The following is a 20,100-nucleotide window of genomic DNA, read 5'->3' as shown; positions in this document are numbered from 1 at the left end:
ATTTTTATGGCTCAAATTTTAATTCTTATGTATAAATGTCAAGTCTTGCCTCTCTTACTTTTTGATTTTGTGGATTACCCAAAACTCTCATTTTAATTCTCTGTGAATTTACACAAGATTATGAGAATGCATATTATAAAATGAAAATTAAAATATATAATTACATGTGTATAGTTGTGTGTATAACCCACGTAGTTGGATATGCATATATGTATTTTTAAATAGCTATTTAGCCTACCTCAGCAGAACGGAATAGTCATTCTGGATTTCCCAAATAACTTCCCTTTGCCTTGATCAACATATAACCATTCAGAATGAGACTTCACTCCATTTCAGGCTTTTTAAAATGGTTTTCCGCACTTCACAAACATACACATATGCATGCCACAGAAACCTACAGTTTAGAAAACCTTGGGAGAAGTGTCGTTATTCAAGTAAGACCCAACTTATTGTGTTTATGATATTTGATATGGTTTTTAAATTCCTTTTTTTTTCCTGATCCTGTATCTCTGAATAGACTCAACAGAAGCATGGTTAACAAATACTTTAAAACTTTTCTCCCAAAGCTCATAACTTTAGAGGACAGAGACACCTAGCCCTCCTTTCCTGTGTGTGTGTGTGTGTGTTTTTTTTAATACCAACAGGAATATTCTATGGGTGAACACTTGAATAACCAAGACTGTATTATGAAAAGAGTTCCATAAACTGAGGTAACATATCAGAACTCTTATTCCTAATAAGTTTTCTCAAATATTCTAAAAGCATTAACTGATTTAAAAGCATAACATAAACACAAACCTCCAGGTCTCATGAACAAATATATAATGAAAGCATCTGACAACCTGTGAGACTGTTCCTAATTTAATGTCGTGCTTTCAATCTTCTGTTAATTGGTAGAATTTTGAGGTCTTTCATTTGGACATTCAGCATTTCAAAAGAATCACAGTAGTGCAATATGCAGTTTTGCATATCTGATGAGAGCTTACACTTACTTCGGAGACATATAAAGCAATGAAGCATCAACAAGAAAGATGGACTCTTGACAGTCTCTCTAACTATATCCAGCTACTCCATAGCATTCATCATAAACCCCTTTGTCCAAGGCACATAGTGCTAGGTAATGTGGGAATACACAGATAACCCACAAAACTTCCTCTTTACTCCTACCAGCCCTCAAATGGCTTATAATCCAGTAAAACTTAAACAGGGTTGATCAGATAAGCTTTCATGTTAACCTTTCATTTCCTTACATTTAAAGTATTTGCATCACAAATACACACACAATAGTGACAGTATATAGTTGAAGTGATATATGCCAGGCTATTCAAATTGGGCTATTTGTGAGGGGTTTAAGATGGAAAAGAAGCTACATTGGTACTTTGTGTTGCTTCAGAAGAATTCACCTAACCCTTGTAAGATTTTCTGAAATGATGATTATTTCATACCTCTGATAAAATTATCTTTTAGATTTAAATGAAGCAATTTTTTTTTTTTTTTTTTTTTTTTTGCTGAAATTACCCATGCAGATTCATATCAAATACATCAAGGAAAATGAGATGAACACTATACTTTTACTGCTGCTGTGAATAAACTCATTATTATAGCTACTTATAATTAAGAATGTATTACATGCCTCTTCTCTGCAGTACTTACTATCACATTTCAGGTGCTATGGAAGGCAGAATGGTGGTGGGCTGTGCCTAGCAGATTGTCAGGTACATAATAGGTGTTCACAAAATATTTGTTGATTGAGTGAATAGTGAATGTATCATCTATTCTTCATATCATTTAACACACTTTGGGTAAAGTGCCTATCATGTATCTCACAGAACTGACTTAGTTCACCTGGAAGGACTTATACCTAATCAATGATGCAGATTTATAAAAGCAAATGTTCAAAATGCTTTCAAACATTTGCCTGAGAATAGAACCCATGAATATTTAACCATTAAGGTTGGAGAATCTCCACTATCTTCAAATTAATTTTCAAAAATTCAAGATAAGATTAAGCCATAAACAAGCCAGTAGCTTAATTTACACATTTTACAAATCAGCTGTAGATCTTCTGTTCAAGTATGACTCAAAGAGGTCTACAGAATCAGGCTCTTCATTTGCAAAACCCAAACTGTTCTTACCCTGCACAAGTGGGTAATTGGCTACGCACAATTGCTCCACAAATGTGCAGCCAGAACCACCCAATACAACCATTTGCTTTTACATTTGGCAGAGAAGTGTTGTGTTAGTGAGAGGCCTTTTTGCTGTGTTTTAGCGCTCTAGTGAGGGCCCTTCCCCTCCTCCAGTGCGTTTTTAAAGTTACATCATAAACATCTACAAGTGAGGATTTATAATACAGATGGTTTCCTATTGATGCCTTTAAGCTGCTTCAGAACATATCCCACCGTTACATTTTGCTCAGGTGAAGCTGAAGGTGCCTTAGAAAATGGAGATGATAATAGCACCTATCTCACAGTGTTAAGGATCCAATGAGATAATGCATAAAAGTGCTTAATACAGTTCCTGTATCAAAGGAAGTACTCAAAAATGTTAGCTATTAATAAAAATAAAATAGCATCAAGTTAATATTTTAAACATTAATTTTCGGAAATTAAATATTTTTTCCTGGACAAAATATTCTGTGCTCTTAATGACACACAAAATTCTGATTCATGTTTTCACTGACTGTAAGAAACACATAGAGGGGTACAGGTAGAAGTGTGGATAAAGATTCCAAATTAAAATGATGATGCTTTCACAACTAATTTTCAGGCTTTAATGGTCCAGTGAAATGGATGACTTTGAGGACAAGAGTGTCTCAGAAGCTGAGCTGTGCTTTAAGACAAGAGCTCTAGCCAAACGCAATGAACGTCGAAACTGCAAACTGAGCTTTTAAAAACAAACTGTATATATCACTGAAGTGCATTTAATGACTGCACAAAATTGCAACCCTTCCCAGAGAAATCAAATAACACCTGCTATTTAGGATGAGAGTGCTGGAGTTTAACACTTAACTAAGGAAAACAAAAGAAAGGAGTCCTGGTATCAAATTCTAGCTCTTTCCTCTTCAAATAAAACCAAATAAGCACTACATCGTTTTGTTTTCAAGTATACAAAGTCCAGTTGCCCAAACACTTGTCAGCAATAATTTAACTAACAACATATACTATACGCAGGATTTCCTTGAAGGGGAAAAAATGAAGAGTGACGAAAAATCATGTAGTAGAAAAGATACATTTACAAAGTTCAGTTTTTTCTCTTTTTTCTTAAGGGGAATCTCAGATCGGCTCTAGAATTCTCTTTCCAAATTATGCTTTCTGATACCTTGCTTGAAAGCAAGTAGTATTAATCAAACAAAGGAAGGGCACTAGGGAAATCAGAAAGATGTAATGCAAGCAGTTAAAAGTGACATGACCTTCTGTAATGTCGCTCGTCACAGACTTATATGCCACACACTCGAAGAAGGTCTTGAAAGAAACTGATTCTTGGTACTATTCCTTGAATGTAATACTAATAAAGATGACATTTAAAAAAACACACAGACAACCCCAAATGCAGCATGCCAGATACATTGCAGCCAGAGAATAAATAGATAACATTATTTTAAAAGCATATTTCTTTCTTCATATTCAATATTTGCTGAACATTTGTCGTTAACATAAAATGTAATATGTGGCTATACATTTAAAAAATACATTTCCAAAGTTAAACAAAATGGTATCTATAGACCATATATTTTGTGGTTTTAGAGGAGCTCTTGTACTATTACAAGACTTTTAATTGTAATCCAACACAACAAAACACTTCATGATTTGCAAGGAAAATATTATTTGACTGGAAATGTTAATAGTGATGTTGATAACCTGAATAAAAACGTGACATGTTTGGTATTATTGTACTAGAACAAAAATGTATAAGGGAGGTGACCAGAAGGATGCAGTAACAAAAAGACCAATGAGGAAAGGATGAGGGAAAGTGGGTTCAGGTAAACTTCATTATTAAAATCATTATGGGACAGTGACTACTAATTATTGCTTTTTAACACCAATTTAAGGTGAATGTTTAAAACTAATATGACAAGAGGGGGTTAAAAGGCCCATGAATTATTTTTTAAACACTTCATATTATAATTTTTCCATGAGTAAATTATTCCACTTATTTAAATCCCTTCGAACAAAAAGGAACCAAAAAAAATCTTGGTTATGTTAACCTTGGAAGGACTGAGTACTCTGCAACCAAACCTTTCAAAAGCCAGTGCTGATACAAACCAGTTTCTTTTGTGTGTTTGCTTCTTTTCCTTGGAATTAAATGGATGTTTTATGTTCAAAATGAATAGTTGCACAACTCAAATTGCTTTACTCAAATATGGTCTATAAAAATGCAACACATTTACACATTTAAAGAAGAAATCGCTGCTGTCCAGATGTTCAACCATGTTAAAATATTAAAGAAAACTGACACAAAAGAAAGAAGTTTCATATTTAGTTTCATATTCATAGACGATCCAAACTTGTACAGATGTTTATATTTGGATACATTACAAACTAAATGCCTATTTCTACCCTAGAGATATGGAAGAATTTGGGGAGAGTAGTATTCTTCAGCATGGTCTGGAGTTCATTTATATCATTGTGTGTGTGCATAAACCATGCAGAACATGCATTTGTGTGCCAATGGATTTATTACACATGTAAGTATGATATGAAATGGTGGAATGTCTATTGATGGAGAAGATGCATATAATCACTCAAATGATTTCAAATCACTTGAAAGTACCAAAGGTCAGGTTGAAGACTTTTATGGTAAGATCTTTATAGGTGTGCTAGTGCAGACATTTTTACAACAGGACAACTTCTCACAAGATTTTTGAGAAGAAACAAACTTTTGCAAAATGGTATAATTAAACTGTATACATAATTCACTCCATGTTTATAAGAATAATACGACTCAATCAAGTCTGGGATATACTGTTTCATCCAGTACATCTCAAAAGCAACTGCATATATGACGGCTGCTTAGTTTGATTCACGCTATTAAGGATTTGACCTTGGAGGATTTCAGCTACAGTAGTCATCAAGATAACTGAACCACTAGATGTAATAATAATTAGTGTGATAGGCTTGCCTGGGAGGCTGAATATATTGCAATACAAAAGAAGGCAGACTAAAAAAAAAAAAAAAAAAGAAAAAAAGAAAAGCATTAGTACTTACTGCTAAAAGACTTCCTGATTTTTACAGAGACACTCAAAAACAATTATTCTTCTTGCAAAATGCATTTCCTTGGCTCATTCTGGGAAGTGCTATGTTGTAATTAAGTCTGATTCTTAATAAGGAATGTGGCTTTAATGTGGCTATCAGATGACTTTTGATGCATGCCACTGATTATGTACAGCATGCCTTCTGCATCATCAACAGCAGTATTTGTTGTATAATCTGGTTTGCTATAAGGTGCAAAGACAGTAAATTTACTTTACTGACCAAAAGTATGTTACCTTTTATTTTTAAGTGTCAGCTTAATATGCAGAAAAACTCTTCCATTAAGAAAGGTGAAACAATAACATAAATTCTACAATCAGTATAAGCCTCTTAAATTTCTTTTCATATTTCCTTTTCAGTATTCTTAAGTGTTCATTCTATTCTTACACAAAGCACTGAACAGAATTCTAGAGTTTATTTGAACTCTGTCTCCATCTAAAGGCTTTACAATGTATTGGATTTTTTTTGCTTGCAAGAAAATTCTAATCTTGGTGTCTTTAGGATATTGCATATTAATTCAATTGAGTAGGAAAAAATAGGTCAACTATTAACCTGGAATGTGCTTTTTAAATAATAATACTTTAATGAAACTATATATTTGTCAAGGGAAAAAAGTATATACCAAAGGCCAAAAAATTGAATTGTTTCATGTGCTTTGCAAGTAAAATTAAAAGCTAACTCTACTCACCATGAATCTACTTTATAAAATTTAATGTTTACAAAATATTTTCATACATTAATAAACAGAGTAAAAATAAAGAAAATTATGTACTTACGCCTCTATATTTAGAGCCAAATTTCCATTCCAGAACCTCAACTTTGTAACAAAAAGGCACAATTTTAAATGTTTCAAACGTTGAAAACAATCTTAGAATTTTTAAGTGTCTAATAAAAGGTCCACATTTAAAAAATTTTCTGTAAAGCAAGAAAAGGGAGCTGCTGTGACATTTTAAAGAGTAGCATGTCCTGCAATCTTCTAAATATCCTTTGTTCCAACCCCATCAATAATTTTGGGAGCTGCAATAGGCAAGTTAGTTTTCAGGTAAATGCACAGTTTAGCACAAATATGCAAAATACTATGGAAATATTGGAATATATTTCCATATACGATTCCATATATGGAATAGCATGGAAAATACTACACTTTGGGAACATTAGGGATCTTTAAAGAATATACTTAGAAAACAACAAAGAATTTATCTTGGAGATTATTATCAGGAAACTTTTGGACCATACTGATCTGTTAGGTTTGATTCACTTAAAAAAAATTTATAGCAACTCCCTATTTTAAGCAATGTGTTGTGGGTCGTAAAGAGGGTGAGTGGAATGGGTGTACATTTGCAGAGAATATTCTGACACTAATTTGATTTTTCTTTTTCTCTTTTCCATCTAGAATATTTTGAGGCCTGAGGACATTATGTCAGAAAATTTAAAAATGGAGCATGTTTTGTATGTCAAAAAAATCATAGTCAGAAAACTTCAGTTCTTTTCTTATATCCCTTTCTATAAATAATATTTTTTATCTTTTTTATATAAAGAATAATCACCTCACAAAAGAAAGTCCTAGTGGGTTTAGACCTACATTGGACTGAAAAGAATGTCTGTGGTGAATGGTGAATTGTAGCATAAAAGCCTGAATGAAAAGAATGTTCATGAAACTTCACACAAAACCTCCAAACCGTTATATCATGAGCTCCCCACAATATAACACAGAGCTCTACATCCCAGGAAAAGCCTGCCTGGTCTACTTATCATTCCTGCTTTATGTAGTGTACTGTGTGATTGCTAAATTAGTATATAATGCATTTATAATATTTATAGTACCAACATTTAGTTAAATAACCTTTATGTAAGATTTATGTTGTTTTTTTTATTTCTCATTTAATGGCAAATTATGAAGAGCATGTTTCATAAAGATAATTCTCCATTTAAATTCATCAGTCCATTAAATATTAAAATTATGTTTCTGATGCAATCGAGAACATATTGTCCAGCTTCAGTGATTATTTGCACTCATAAAAATTAGGCTTGATTAATAAAATTTAAATGCTTGATTAAGTTGACATTTTCATGTTCCATTCTGATTTATTAAAATTAGTCTCCATCTCCAGGCCTGGTATGCTGGTGTAGGTTTACCTTTCCCCTCCTCTTACCCGACAGCCTGAGTGAGGCTGTTAGAAAGGAGGATTTTGCTTTTGGACTCAATGATAATTTCAGTGAAACGCCCTGTTCTTCGCTCATGGTACGGCCTGCCTTTGTCTTCATGCACTGTGCACAGTGGAGATTTGTATTACAATAATCAAGAAAAATGTGTCTTTCAAATATCTATGGATATGACCTGTAAAATGGCATACGTTTATGGTATTTCTGTAAAATTCAGTTACTAAGGTGCTTTACATTGTTGAAGACTGCTTTGCTCAAGTTTCTTCATATGCTTTTATTGATAAAAATATAGTTTTTATTTTTTGTGGGACTTCTGTATACATTGCAAGGGGACTATGGATACAGGAAATCTTACTGTGGCAATGCTATTATCTGTCTACAGGCTTAAAACCAAGAAAAATGACTCATGGCCATGAAAAACCATTCTCTTCAACAGGACTTACAAGGGAACTCTTCAAGAGAAATAGTGACATATAATGTCTAAGCTCCCACTTGCTTGCTGTTTTACACATGGCAAGGTTCCCAGGTGTCATCTATTGAGCACTTACTCTATGCTTAACATGTGTTGTCTCTTAAATTCTTAGAAGACTCTAACAAGGTACCTATTGTTCCCATTTTATTGGTGAGGAAATTGAGGCATAGCAGAATGAATAAACTTGTATAGCTAACAAGTGGAAGGTTTGGAATTAAATCCCAGATCTTCCGAATTTCAGAGTTTGGGCTTTTAACCTCAAGCCACTGGAAAGATATAGCGGTAACACTTATCTTAAAGGTGTTTTTGCTGTTGCCTATGGGAGTATAACCCATTTGAAAACTTTATTTAGGTAAACTGACTGTCTCCTGTTTAAGCAATGCTATCAGAACATTCAGTTAGTTTCTAAAGAACTGATAGTGTATACTAGTTTTCTTTTTTTGTATAATGAAGTAAATTCAGTAAGTAATACATGACAAAAAAATGTCCTTGAAGGTGTATTTTAGTTTGGTCACTGAAACATACTGTTTCAGTTCTATGTACATAAGGGTAGAAAGGCCTGAAAGTTGTATGCTCTTGACAAAGGTGTCTCATACAATGCTTTAAAAAATGAACACAAAACTCTCAGCGTTATTGGACTTCCTAATAGTTCTGATTTATAAACACTTTCCACAAGCAGATAAAGACATATAATTTGGTTTCCACTTTTAGTTTGTTAATTGGGGTCTTAGAATTTCTTGTCACCTTTCTAAACCAAGGACAATAGTTCTCCACAAATATATGAAACTCTCTGCCAGCACCACCCTTCCCCCACCACCACCACACAGAGAACAATGATCAAGACTAGAAATGCAAACTAGTTCTAAGGTCATGAGTCAGGCAGAAGGTACTTCTGTTGGCCCCTTTTCCTCTCTCCCTCCCCAGGTTTAGAATAGTTTGGCTCTCTGCCAAGAGGAGAGTGCAAAGTCATTTAGAAAGAACAATCAGGAAATAATCACTGGAAATCGGTAGGATAACACATCCACCCTCAAACCAGAATTGGGGGTATCCCTATTTTCCTCCCCAGTCTTACATCTCAATTACAGAAATGACAAAGTCCTGAGGGCAGATATTTGGAAGAACAGAAATGCTAAGACCCTTTGGCAGATATATGGGTGGACACTTTGGAGAACCATCAAGATGGTGAACTCTTTGGATCCATGGGAGGATTTGAGGGGTTTAGGAAGCTGGTTTTTCAGTGACTCTCTGGGGCTCCAGGGTTCAACTGTGGCTCAAATAAGTGAAAATCAACCATTTATGGGAGCAAGAATTTCAGATATCCTTCAGAGTTGCCAAAAACAATTCATTTGGTAGAAAAGGAGTTGGGGAAGAAATCCTCTATAACTAAGAGTACCTCTTTGCCTCATTATATTCTTATATGCATCTCTGGAGAACTGAACAAGGTGAGGAGAATTCAGGAAAATGGTGGAGGCTAAAATATGAGAGTAACTGGGAACAACCTCTAGGGCAACTACCACTAACTTTATATTGGAAGTCTCTCTTCTAAGTCCTACTAGAGCTAAAGCAAGAAGTGTGCATTCCAGTGAAGAGAATCTTTAGTAAATTGACTTTTAAAAATAGAAGTGTTTCCTTTACATCTTTCTGTATTTGAACTGACAGGTCACGTACTGGTAATACTCATCTTCCATCATTCTACCATTTTATCTTTTCAATTTTCGGTTTGACTACAGTTTGAGAATTGAGAAAAAGGATAGCCAATAAACTCAAGAAGTATTAAAACCAAACATGGAGTTACTAAGTGAAAACAACAGACTGAGGCGTGAAGAACAAACAGGTAGCCACAGGTAGCTATTTAATGCCCTGTTTCATTATATATGCATCACTCACATACATATATGCAGGAGTATCTACATGTCTTTTGACTGAACATTCTGCATGCTGTATACAGACCTCTATCACTGCACCTATTATATTCATATATTCTATTCAGTTGTTTCTCTCACTAGACCACAAACTGTCCTGGGCAAGCCATGTATCTTCATCATCTTTGAACCACAGTACTATTAGTGCCTATAAATGTTCAATAATATTTGTTGAATGAAAGTAATTATGCATAAAAATTAGATAATATTTGATTTCGAAGGAAAGATCAGACTAAAATATTTTCTAACTTTTTTTAGTAACTCAGAGCAAAATGGTCCGAGCCATTTTGCTGTGTTGAGATTAGACACACAAATGGAAGATTCAATTAGAACACTCTGAGGAGGACCCACAGTGAGCCAGTTATGACAATATGAGAGTGTTGTGATTTTTATTGTTATGATTACTTTCTAATTTGGTCATGAAGTCTGTCTCTTGAGAGTGACCACGAGCCAAGAGAGCCATTTTCTAGAGTGCTCTGATGAGAGGAAAGTAAGACTCAGGTGTGTCAGTCAGACGAGACACATTGAGGAGGTGAACCCAAAGTGCATAAAACAAGAAATTTAGTACTTACTGGTCCCAGAGAGGTTAGGGATGCCAATGGGAGACCGAGGGAAGGCTGGAGGCGGCAGGGAGCTCAGCCAGTGGGTGGGACACGCAAGAGAAAAAGAGGAGCCGTCAGACTATGCCTTTATTAAGGTCCATGGGTGTTATCCCGTGGCTGGTTTAAAGAGAGCACGAGGGGAAATGCTGACTTGGCTCCAGTGCTAACCATTAGGTTTCATCATGGTCAGCAGCTGTGGGGTGTGTTGGGTCAATGGGATGAGAAGCAAGTGGGCTACAGCATAAACAACCACACAGAGGAGGTAAGTTTAACTAGCCAAAGGGGACGGGTACTGCTAGGTTTCAAATAACTCATGTCAGGCCTTAAAATGGATGCCTAGGCAGCAACTATATGAAACAAACTTATGACAGACGTGGGAACTCAGAGGTATGGGCTCATTTAACCTCTTAGCGTATGAGTTGGTAGGGTCAGACTGGTAGTAGGGGGTGAGTGTCAGGGATGGCTCTCCAAAAGAAAGAATAATGATAATTAGTGGCTACCCAGGCACAGCTGTATAAAATGTTAAAGGCTTAATGGGTTGCAAATTAATATTAACTACCAAAAACCTTCAAAATGCATATACTCTCACCCAGAAATTCTTCAAGGACTTTCCAAAGCATATTACCAGAAAGGTACCCAAAGATTTCTTTAGGATTTTCTTCACAGTACTGAGAAGGCAAAATATTTGAAGTGGGCCAGGCACAGTGGGTCACGCCTGTGATCCCAGCACTTTGGGAGGCTGAAGTAGGCGGATCACTTGAGGTCAGGAGTTCCACACCAGCCTGACCAACATGGCGAAATCCTGTCTCTACTACAAAAAAAAAAAAAAAATACAAAAATTAGCCGGGCGTGGTGGCAGGTGCCTGTAATCCCAGCTACTAGGAAGGCTGAGGCAGGAGAATCGCTTGAACCCAGCAGGTGGGGCTTGCAGTGAGTCGAGATCACACCACTGCACTCCCACCTGGGTGACAGAGTGAGACTCTGACTCAAAAAAAAAAAAAAAAATTGAAGGAAATATATCTAAAAACTGCCTAATTAAGAAGACTGGTGCAGTGGCTCGCACCCGTAGTCCCAGCTAGGCAGGAGGCTGAGGTGAGAAAACTGATTGAGTCTAGGAGTTCGAGGCTGCAGTGAGCTATGATGGCACCACTGCACTCCAGCCTGGGCAGCAGAGGGAGACCCTGTCTCTAAAATACACACACACACTCATATAGTGAAAATTGTATAGAAATTAAAACTTATAGTAGACTGTTTTCCAGGAATATGAGGGATATTTCCAGATATGGTGCAGAATATAAAAAGCAGGTGAGCTAAAATGGGTTAAATGTGACTCAATTTTTATAAAAAACAAAACATGTGTGATAAGAAATATACATTTACATTTGTAAGTATATTTTTAAGAAAACAGTAGAAGGCATAGAAAGAGTGTATAGAATATTTGGGAAACTACAAATATTCTCTGCTCCAGATACTCCTGCAACTGCTGGGGCTATCCCATCCTGGCCCTCCTCCTTTCCAGACCCACTACCTTGGAAGGTCTTCTTTTCCCAGGGTGAAAGGCCCCTCTTCCAACCCCTGTCTCGGGTGGGTCATAGCCTTCATGGCTGGACAGCCACCTCCTCATCAACACCAACCGTGTTGCCTACAAGCCTGCTGTGCCAGTGGAGGAGCCCCGAAGACCATCCCAGGATGATGCACCCCATAAAAGTACAGTCTTGCAGGGGCTACAGCCACCCACAGTGCACCTGTGTCTTTGCCAGCCCTCTGCGGCTGCAGAGCCACCATGCATCACACTCAGACCTCAAACTCTTCACGTGCGGCACCTCGGGCAAGGATTTCAAGCTCTTCCACCATGCTGCACATCTGTCCTCAGTGCTCACGTGACTTCCAGGCCTCTGCTAAGTTCCAGACCCTGCCTACACTGCCCTTCTCCAGCCACCACATCTGTCCCATGCTGCACCATTCCCACCCACGCTCTGTGAGTACGGGCTTTGCAGACGTTACTGCCTTATTCTGGGCCTGAGTTTCCTCACATGTCCAAAGGGAGAAGCATCACTCTTTTTTTCTCTTTTCTAGTTGCGTCATGAAGACAAAAGGATTGCCTTCCCTGAGCCTGTGGACTGAGTGAATAGGAGGTAAAGCAGGGAACACAGGCCTGCGAGTCAGCTGGAACTACCTTCCCATCCAGCTGTGCTGTGCTAGCCTTTGCAAGTGACTTGGTTTCCTGCTCTCCCAAGTGGCAAGCAATTGTGCAGAAAAAAGTGACAACAAAAGAGGATGGCCATGGTCTTGTTCATTTCTGTTTTCTCACCCTTGGGCCACTACTCCCACCTTTTGCTCAATAAACATTGCATACTCCAAAACAAACAAAAGCAAAACAACACCACCACCACCACACACATAAACAATCTTGTTGGAATACTGAGGGGGATGAAGCTGAAACTATGGTTTAGGTGGGGCCTGCTCCTGACAGGTCTTCTATACTTGAAGATGTTGGGGAATACCTTTATTTCAGAACTGTCACCTCCCTACAGGTCTGGAGGTAAGAATAAAAGGTACAATTGAGATAGAGTTGCCAGATAAATATAGAACATCCACTTAAACTGCAATTTCAGATAAATCAAGAATGTTATAAAAACATATACGTGTAAGTATGTCCTGTTGTTATCTGAAATTTCCATTGAACTTGGCATCTGTGTTTTTATTTGCTAAATCTGACAACCCTAAATTGGGTACAAATTCATAGGGCTTCAGGGCTGGAATTTGAGGGAAATTTGCAAAGTAGAAGGCCTGGTCATCTACTGAGAGGGAGGGGACAGTGGTGGGGGGACTTGGGATGAGTGAAGAAAATGTGGAGATCTTGTTGGTGCAAATCCAAAGCCTGATGACGATGGTTATTAACATGTTGGGTTGCACTATGTACAGCAAGTGATTATCTAACAAGGCTAAACAGTTGGTGAACAGCTTTGAGAGGGGTCACAGGGGATAAGCTTTCTACCAACATCTGATTGGCTGTTGATTCTACTGATTTATCCTAGTGATCGTGTTGGAAAACTAAAGGTCTGGTTCTTTTCATGGTCCTCCTCAGATTTTTTTCAAGCTGATGACCTTCTGAAAAAAATTGAGAAAATTGCTGTTGAAATAAGCACGAAGAAGAAAAGAGTGATCATCCATTTTTAGATGTGTTTACAGGCTGTATGACTCAGTGTTGCTTCTGCTAAGAGCACTGAATATGTGGTCTTTTTTGGTACTGAGAGGCAAACACAGGAAACTTGTGGTCTATGCTGCTTTCAGTGAATGATAAAACTCTTACTGAAGTAGAGAGAGTCTAACTGTACATTCAGAGTGCTTTGCATATGACGTCCTCTCCTCTGTCAGCTTGGCTTTGGCCAGCCTCTTTAGATCCTGTCAGGAATACTTGACTTATTCAGTATTCCATATATTCCACCACAGACTTCTTTGGAATGGAGAACACTGGCTGACAAAATAATAAATGTGCTTGATTTATAGGAGCTCAAGTCAATCAGATGTTTCTGTGGTGGACCATTCCAAACTGTTCAATCAACAGCACTTATGGCAAAGAGTGCTGCTCTTAGGAGCTTTATTTGTAGAGATAAGTGCTCTGGGTCTCATTGGAACAGACCTAATGGGAGACAATATTCAGTACTATTCTGAAAGGGAAATGAAGAAACAAATGCTTTGTCACGAGAAGGAGCTAACTAAACATTTCAGTATTTCCTAAAGTATTTTAGCAAGGCAGACTCTGTCTCAATTTGTGTCACAGTCATATCATGAGTCAGAGAATGATTTCATTGATCTGCCCCACTCTTCAGTCTTTTAATGCCACCATTGATTAGATAACTGAGATTGTTGTGTGGGAGGAATATCATGACAGTAAAAATGAATGTTCTTTTAAAGTGTAATTAAAAAACACAGCTTGAAGAATTTTTTTGTGTCAAAGATATTCAAAAATTGCTTTGACACAAAAAAATTTATTCACAAATATGAAGAAGTCAGCTTTGATGGACTCCTCCCATGGTCACCTTGGTGAATGGAAGGTAGCCCTCCTGGTCATGAATGCTTTGGAAATTAATGGTGGCATGTGGGATAGAATAGATGACTAGCACTAATTCATGTGAGGTTACTGGGTACCTCATAGGAAGGAATCTGGAGACAACAGGGATTCTATGCAAGGCCCTGGACACTAAGAAAGCAGTCCTTTGGGAAAGGAATGCCCACGCGTGTACCATAGATACAGCCTGGGACTTTACAACAGGGCACAACTGGGTTCACATCACACTTGCTCTGGGGAGTTGCTTACTTATCATCCTTGATACTGAATTTTCTGATTTGTAAAATGGGGATAAAACTATTTAGAATTATTTACTTGATATAATTATTGTAAAGGAAAAAAGGAGGTGATGTCTCTAAAAGGCTTAGCAGGATGCCTGATACATAGAAATTGCTTGATAAATATCCTTTCTGTTTCCCTCAATGAGAGATACGGAAGACATGAGATGAGGGGTGTGGGAAAATTACTACTTTCTATTAATATGTCGGCTTAAAGGTGTAGTTAGTGCTACTGGCTTATTCAGTAATTCGTGGGAGAAACTTGCTGTAACAGTGCCCAGGGAGAGGTGGGATATATCCCCAGCAGGAAATGTGATTGACTGGTGGTTCGGAGTATAAACTTCAGGCAGACTGCTCTGTGTTCTAATACTGGTTCTGACACTTTCTGTGTGTTTTTGGATAAGTTATTTAATCTTTCTGGCCCTGTTTCCCTGTATGTGCAGTAGAAATGATACTTACAGGGTGTGCAATAAACCCCTGGTTTGCTTGGCTAACCTATTTCCTTTATTCTCCGTGACTTGATTCTCTTTTCTCAAGGAAGAGCTCTTGCAGCCATGCTTGTCTACATGAGCATGTTCCTTTGCTTACAACTGATGAAGGGACCTGGGTGGGGGGCGGCAGGTCACTTGACTTAGGAGGATCCAACCCACTGGCTGGGCTAACACAATCAGCTTCTCTCTCTTGGAGGAGGACTAAATGACATGGTGAATATAAAGTACTTCACACAGAGCCCAGGGTGTAATGATGTTTCAGCAGTTCTTAAATCAAAGTAAAAGCCATTTCCTGGCATCTACTCTTCCACTTTCAAAATGTCTGTCTACAGTCACTGTAATTTGGATAGTTGGTACAAGCCTAATAGGCAATGCTGGTGAGAACTTTTCCCAGGTTTTGAAGTGACAGCTCAAACCAAGAGAAGGATGACATTCCTATCTTTATATCCCTTTCATGCCAGGGACATTTCTTAATGAAGCATGTCTTAAACGGTTTTCTCTGGAAAAGCCTAACAATTTTCATGCTAGAAATTTTAATGTCATAGTCCCAGTCTAGGTATATTTAGACCTAAGATTGCTTATTTTTAACAAGTCCAACTAGGAAATAGCAGAGGTGAAATATTTTTAACCATGCCTCTTTCACATGGGCACCCTCTGTGTCTACAGTTTTAACCTCAGGAATGGCTGTTTACTTATTCTGTCCTTAACAGGTTCAGCTCATTAAACGCTGCAAAACTTATTCAGCAAGGATTACATCTGCTTTTGCTCATTAAACTAGAATAGGCACCATGGTGGGGAAAAGGTATAAGGGTTCAGTGCCTGTAATCTTAAGGGTCTCCAAGAAAGGAAAGACTCTCCTTAAACAATAAACACACAAAGAAACACTTTCCTGTTTGGTATTAATCTCAAATATTAGCCAATACATTGAAGACAGGATTTTACCCATCTATGCATTTTTCATCTTTCACAGTATTTCTTTTATTTTCTTCTTCAACTTGTTATGTCATGGAAATTGTGTTTTCTTTTCTTTCTTTTCTATGACCTGAAGGTCATTTTGATTTTTCTTTTATAGTTTTCACCCTAATTAAATTTTGTCAGCTGAATGTATAGATTTTTGTTTTGGTTTGGTTTGATTTTTGGTGGCAGAAAATTCTTTCTCTTTCTCTGTCTCTCTTTCCTAAAACAGAAAGTTTCCTGGTTTGGAATCAGCCAATGGTGTGATTAACGCACCTCGGAGATCCTGTAAAGTTTTCACTTATGCTGAAAGAGTCTGCAGTGTCTTTGGGATATCAATATGGACTTACAGGAAAATACCATCCTTCCAGTGCTATGCACTATGCAGGAGAGCCAATTCGTCACAGCATGGCAACCCCTACACACACTTTCCCTAAATTCGTGTATGTGTGTGTGTGTGTGTGTGTGTGTGTGTGTGTGTGCGTGTGTATATATATATGCATTCTGTAACCAGCAAAGTATAATCCAGGTTTCTTTTCAAAAGGAGCAACCGGTTCAAATGCACAGCTGGATATGCCAGCAAACACATAATTAGACAAATTGGATTTAAGAGTTACGTAAGGTCTTAACTGAGCCAGTGAATAAGAAGCTGAATGAAACGTTGTGATTGCTGCTCTGGTGCCTAGAAAGAACAGAATATGTGGATCTGTGTGTTTTGGGCAAATAAAAGGCAATTACTGGGAGTTATGGAGTGTAGTTGGCATTCCATGAGAGTTAGACTATAGAATGTTTCACAGTGGGTTGTGCTGGGGAAGAAAAATGTCCATGGCTAAAAGAGGAGCCTGTTAGAGGAGATGTACTAAAAAGAAAAGATTTGGTGAATACTATTTTGAAGCTATATTTTGCAAAAATTATATGATATGCATTTTTTCAATAGGCTATAAAATGTCTTAGAGAATTTTAAGTACAAAAGGATACATTATATATTATTTTTCCTCTAAAAGTGGATGTTTCCAGCCAAGCCAGGTATATTCTGGAGAAGATAACAAGGAAAGTCTACAGTTTCAGAATTTTTCACTAAGAATACCAAAACCAGTGACTAAATATTGAAGATAAGCCCCCTCATAGAATTAAGAAGCTAAAACTAAATTACCAGTGTTTCCTATTTGGAAATAATCTTATTTGCAAATTTGTCTCAAGGCAACAGAATGAAAAGTAGATATTCTTCTCTCTCGACAATCTCCACGAATGGGACAAAAAAGCAATTGTCTGAAAGAGTCCTATTTTCTTAAAGAAAACATCCTGAATTAATTGATGAAAGTACCTATTAGTCCCCATGACACCAATGCTTATAGCATTTAGGGCTTGTCTCTCAGTGTGCAATTTAAATATATATCCATAAAATCCTTGCCAATAATACTAATAACTTCTTGTCTATTGATGCTGACTAAACATTAAAATCTCTATTAGCAATCTCATGTTTGTTTGATATACTTTACAAAGAAGGTTTTGAACATGTCTAATTTGCAAAGCAGGTACTACAGACAGTGACAAATACAAAGATGAACAGAGTTCCCTTCCCTCAAATTTATAATCTAGTAAGAAAGACAGAAATATAATAGAGAAGTAAACATGGTGTCTTGTTGGCAACTTTGTCACATACTAAAGGAAATTATTTTGAAGAATTTTATATTTTGCTTACATTGCTATTTGAAGTGTATTTTAATTGTGTTATTTAAAAGGGAAGTTCTTTTACATTGAAGGTATGTATGCAACCATTATGATGGTTACTATTAAGTATTATACACTACTTTTAAGCTGATGATCAAATAATTCTGCATCATTATGGGCACAGTAGTTGGCAAAAAATCGATTTATGATCTGTTATAATCTACAGATCATAAATCAAACAGAGATCCTTAATGGCAAGAAAAGTAGTAGTCTGCTAAGGACCAAGTAGATTCTCGTGTTTGCCAAACTTTAAATTCTTCTCAACAGCAGTCTATTGAGTTATCAAATTGTAAATGTTGTATTTGGAGAAGACACTCCCCTCATTTATTTACATGTGGGAAAGCTTTTCATAGTTAGGTTGCTAGGGGCATAGTGATAGACAATCCAAGGGGAACAAAGCGTGGCAGAACATATGTGATTATAGTGTGGGCAGCTTCTGCTACTTAGTCTAAAACTCTTCTAGAAAGAGAAGGTTGTCTCACACATTCTGCTTTCAAAAATGCCAAAGAGGACAGGTAGATTTAGTATAACTTTCCTTAGGTTAAATGAAAGCTCTTCATCCTTAAGCTTGATATCTCAATACACCCCTGGCACAGAGAAGGATATTTACTGTTGTCCAGTGAACCTGCATTGAACTAAGGTACTTTATACACGTTTCCAGGCCAACAATCATGAAGCCTTCATTTCTTCCAATGACAGAGAACAAAGAATCTATCTGTCTTAAGTAAAATACATTCACGTAGTTTGATCACTAATAATTTTGTGACATTGTATCTTAAATCAGGATTCATTAAGATATAACAAATAAGGAGAATAAAGCAATTATTTGAAGCAGCACCCATTTATGATTGAAAATCATAGCTCATTCTTTGGTGCTGCTCCCTGTTTTAGTTTCTACCAAGAGGAGTAATGTTAGAAATAAGTGAATACTTTCTATTGTGTTAGGACCAAAGAGTCGTTAGTTTTGATCTGATAAAATTTTCCTCTAAACTTGAGTATTTGTAGACAGAACTTCTGGTTTGTAAAGCCAAATTCAATATTGATCTTGTCAGAGGGACTAGAATAAGAACAAAAACACATACAAGTAAGAGAGTAGAGACTTACTGTATCACGTTGCCTGTTATCTTTCCCTGATATTATCAAGAAGTAGTTCCATGTCAATAGTAACAACAAAACCAGTGGTATCATGTAGAGCTCAAAGTTCCAGACAACAAAGAGAAAGAGCTGGAGGAGAGAGAAGAGAGAAGAAGGGATGAGTCAACACTGAATTTCATTAAATGGACTCTTATTTATACTCTACTTCAAAAACCCAAAACCGAATGCTTCAGAACAGGAAGATTTATCTTGAAAACAAAGCCTTGGAAACTTTTAGACATTTTTCTAAAAATATAACTGACCCTTGAAAAGTCACTGGTAAGATTTCCAATCTGTTTAATTTCTATTAAGGAAAAGTTGATATCATTACGTTGTCAAAGAGGAAATTTGAGTTTTTCTCCTCCAGTGAAATTATTGTTAAGTTGAACACAATTTTTAAAAAGCAGCAAAATGAAGTCCACCACACTGTCAGAAATAGCCTGGTTTATCTGCCTTAATGATAAAAAATGAATCACTATTTAATATCAGGGACTTTTAAAAAATCTTACTTGGATAATACAACGTAACAAGATTAATAGGCAGATGAAAATACCAAGTCTACATCAGAGAGCCCCAAAGATTTCACAACATGAAAAAAAGCACTGCTACCGACAAGTGTACAAAATGGTTGGCTTAACATTTAGCATTACCATAGAAATCAAACAGCTATTACAAGGAAATTTTGTCAAAACAAATTTTAAAATGCCTATTTGTATTATTCTTTTTAAACACTACCTACTTCTCCAAGTATATAAACTTTTTCATTGTAAGACAAATGTTAGATTAAGAACTCAGGGTGGCAGATGGAGTCATTCTAAGAACACTTACATTATAAAACAACACAAAGTTGGATATAAAGTATGACTCACCCCCAACCCACACCAGACTTGTAATCCTGGACAGATCATCTAAATTCTCTGGGTCTGTGGCTTTTGCTGTCAAATTAAGGTAATGTTAAGGCAGGAGGCATTTAAAAACTAGATTCCACTCCTGACACTAATGCTAACTAGCCATATAACTTTTAAGCAACAT

The 20,100-nt window shown here is 36.8% G+C and overlaps 1 protein-coding gene across 12 annotated transcripts in view; it reads right to left on the bottom strand.

Moving 5' to 3' along the window:
- Positions 1 to 20,100, bottom strand: part of MCTP1 (multiple C2 and transmembrane domain containing 1) — a 594,209-nt gene that overhangs the window by 74,275 nt on the left and 499,834 nt on the right. For all 12 annotated transcript variants that reach the window (XM_050794290.1, XM_050794291.1, XM_050794293.1 and 9 more), the window contains one exon: positions 19,039 to 19,158. In XM_050794290.1, coding sequence (XP_050650247.1) covers positions 19,039 to 19,158 — 120 coding nt within the window. The remainder of the gene's footprint in view (positions 1 to 19,038; positions 19,159 to 20,100) is intronic.

The sequence above is a fragment of the Macaca thibetana genome, chromosome 6 (assembly GCF_024542745.1).
Source record: "Macaca thibetana thibetana isolate TM-01 chromosome 6, ASM2454274v1, whole genome shotgun sequence".
Lineage (NCBI taxonomy): Eukaryota > Metazoa > Chordata > Mammalia > Primates > Cercopithecidae > Macaca > Macaca thibetana.
This window is presented reverse-complemented; position numbering and strand designations above follow the sequence as displayed.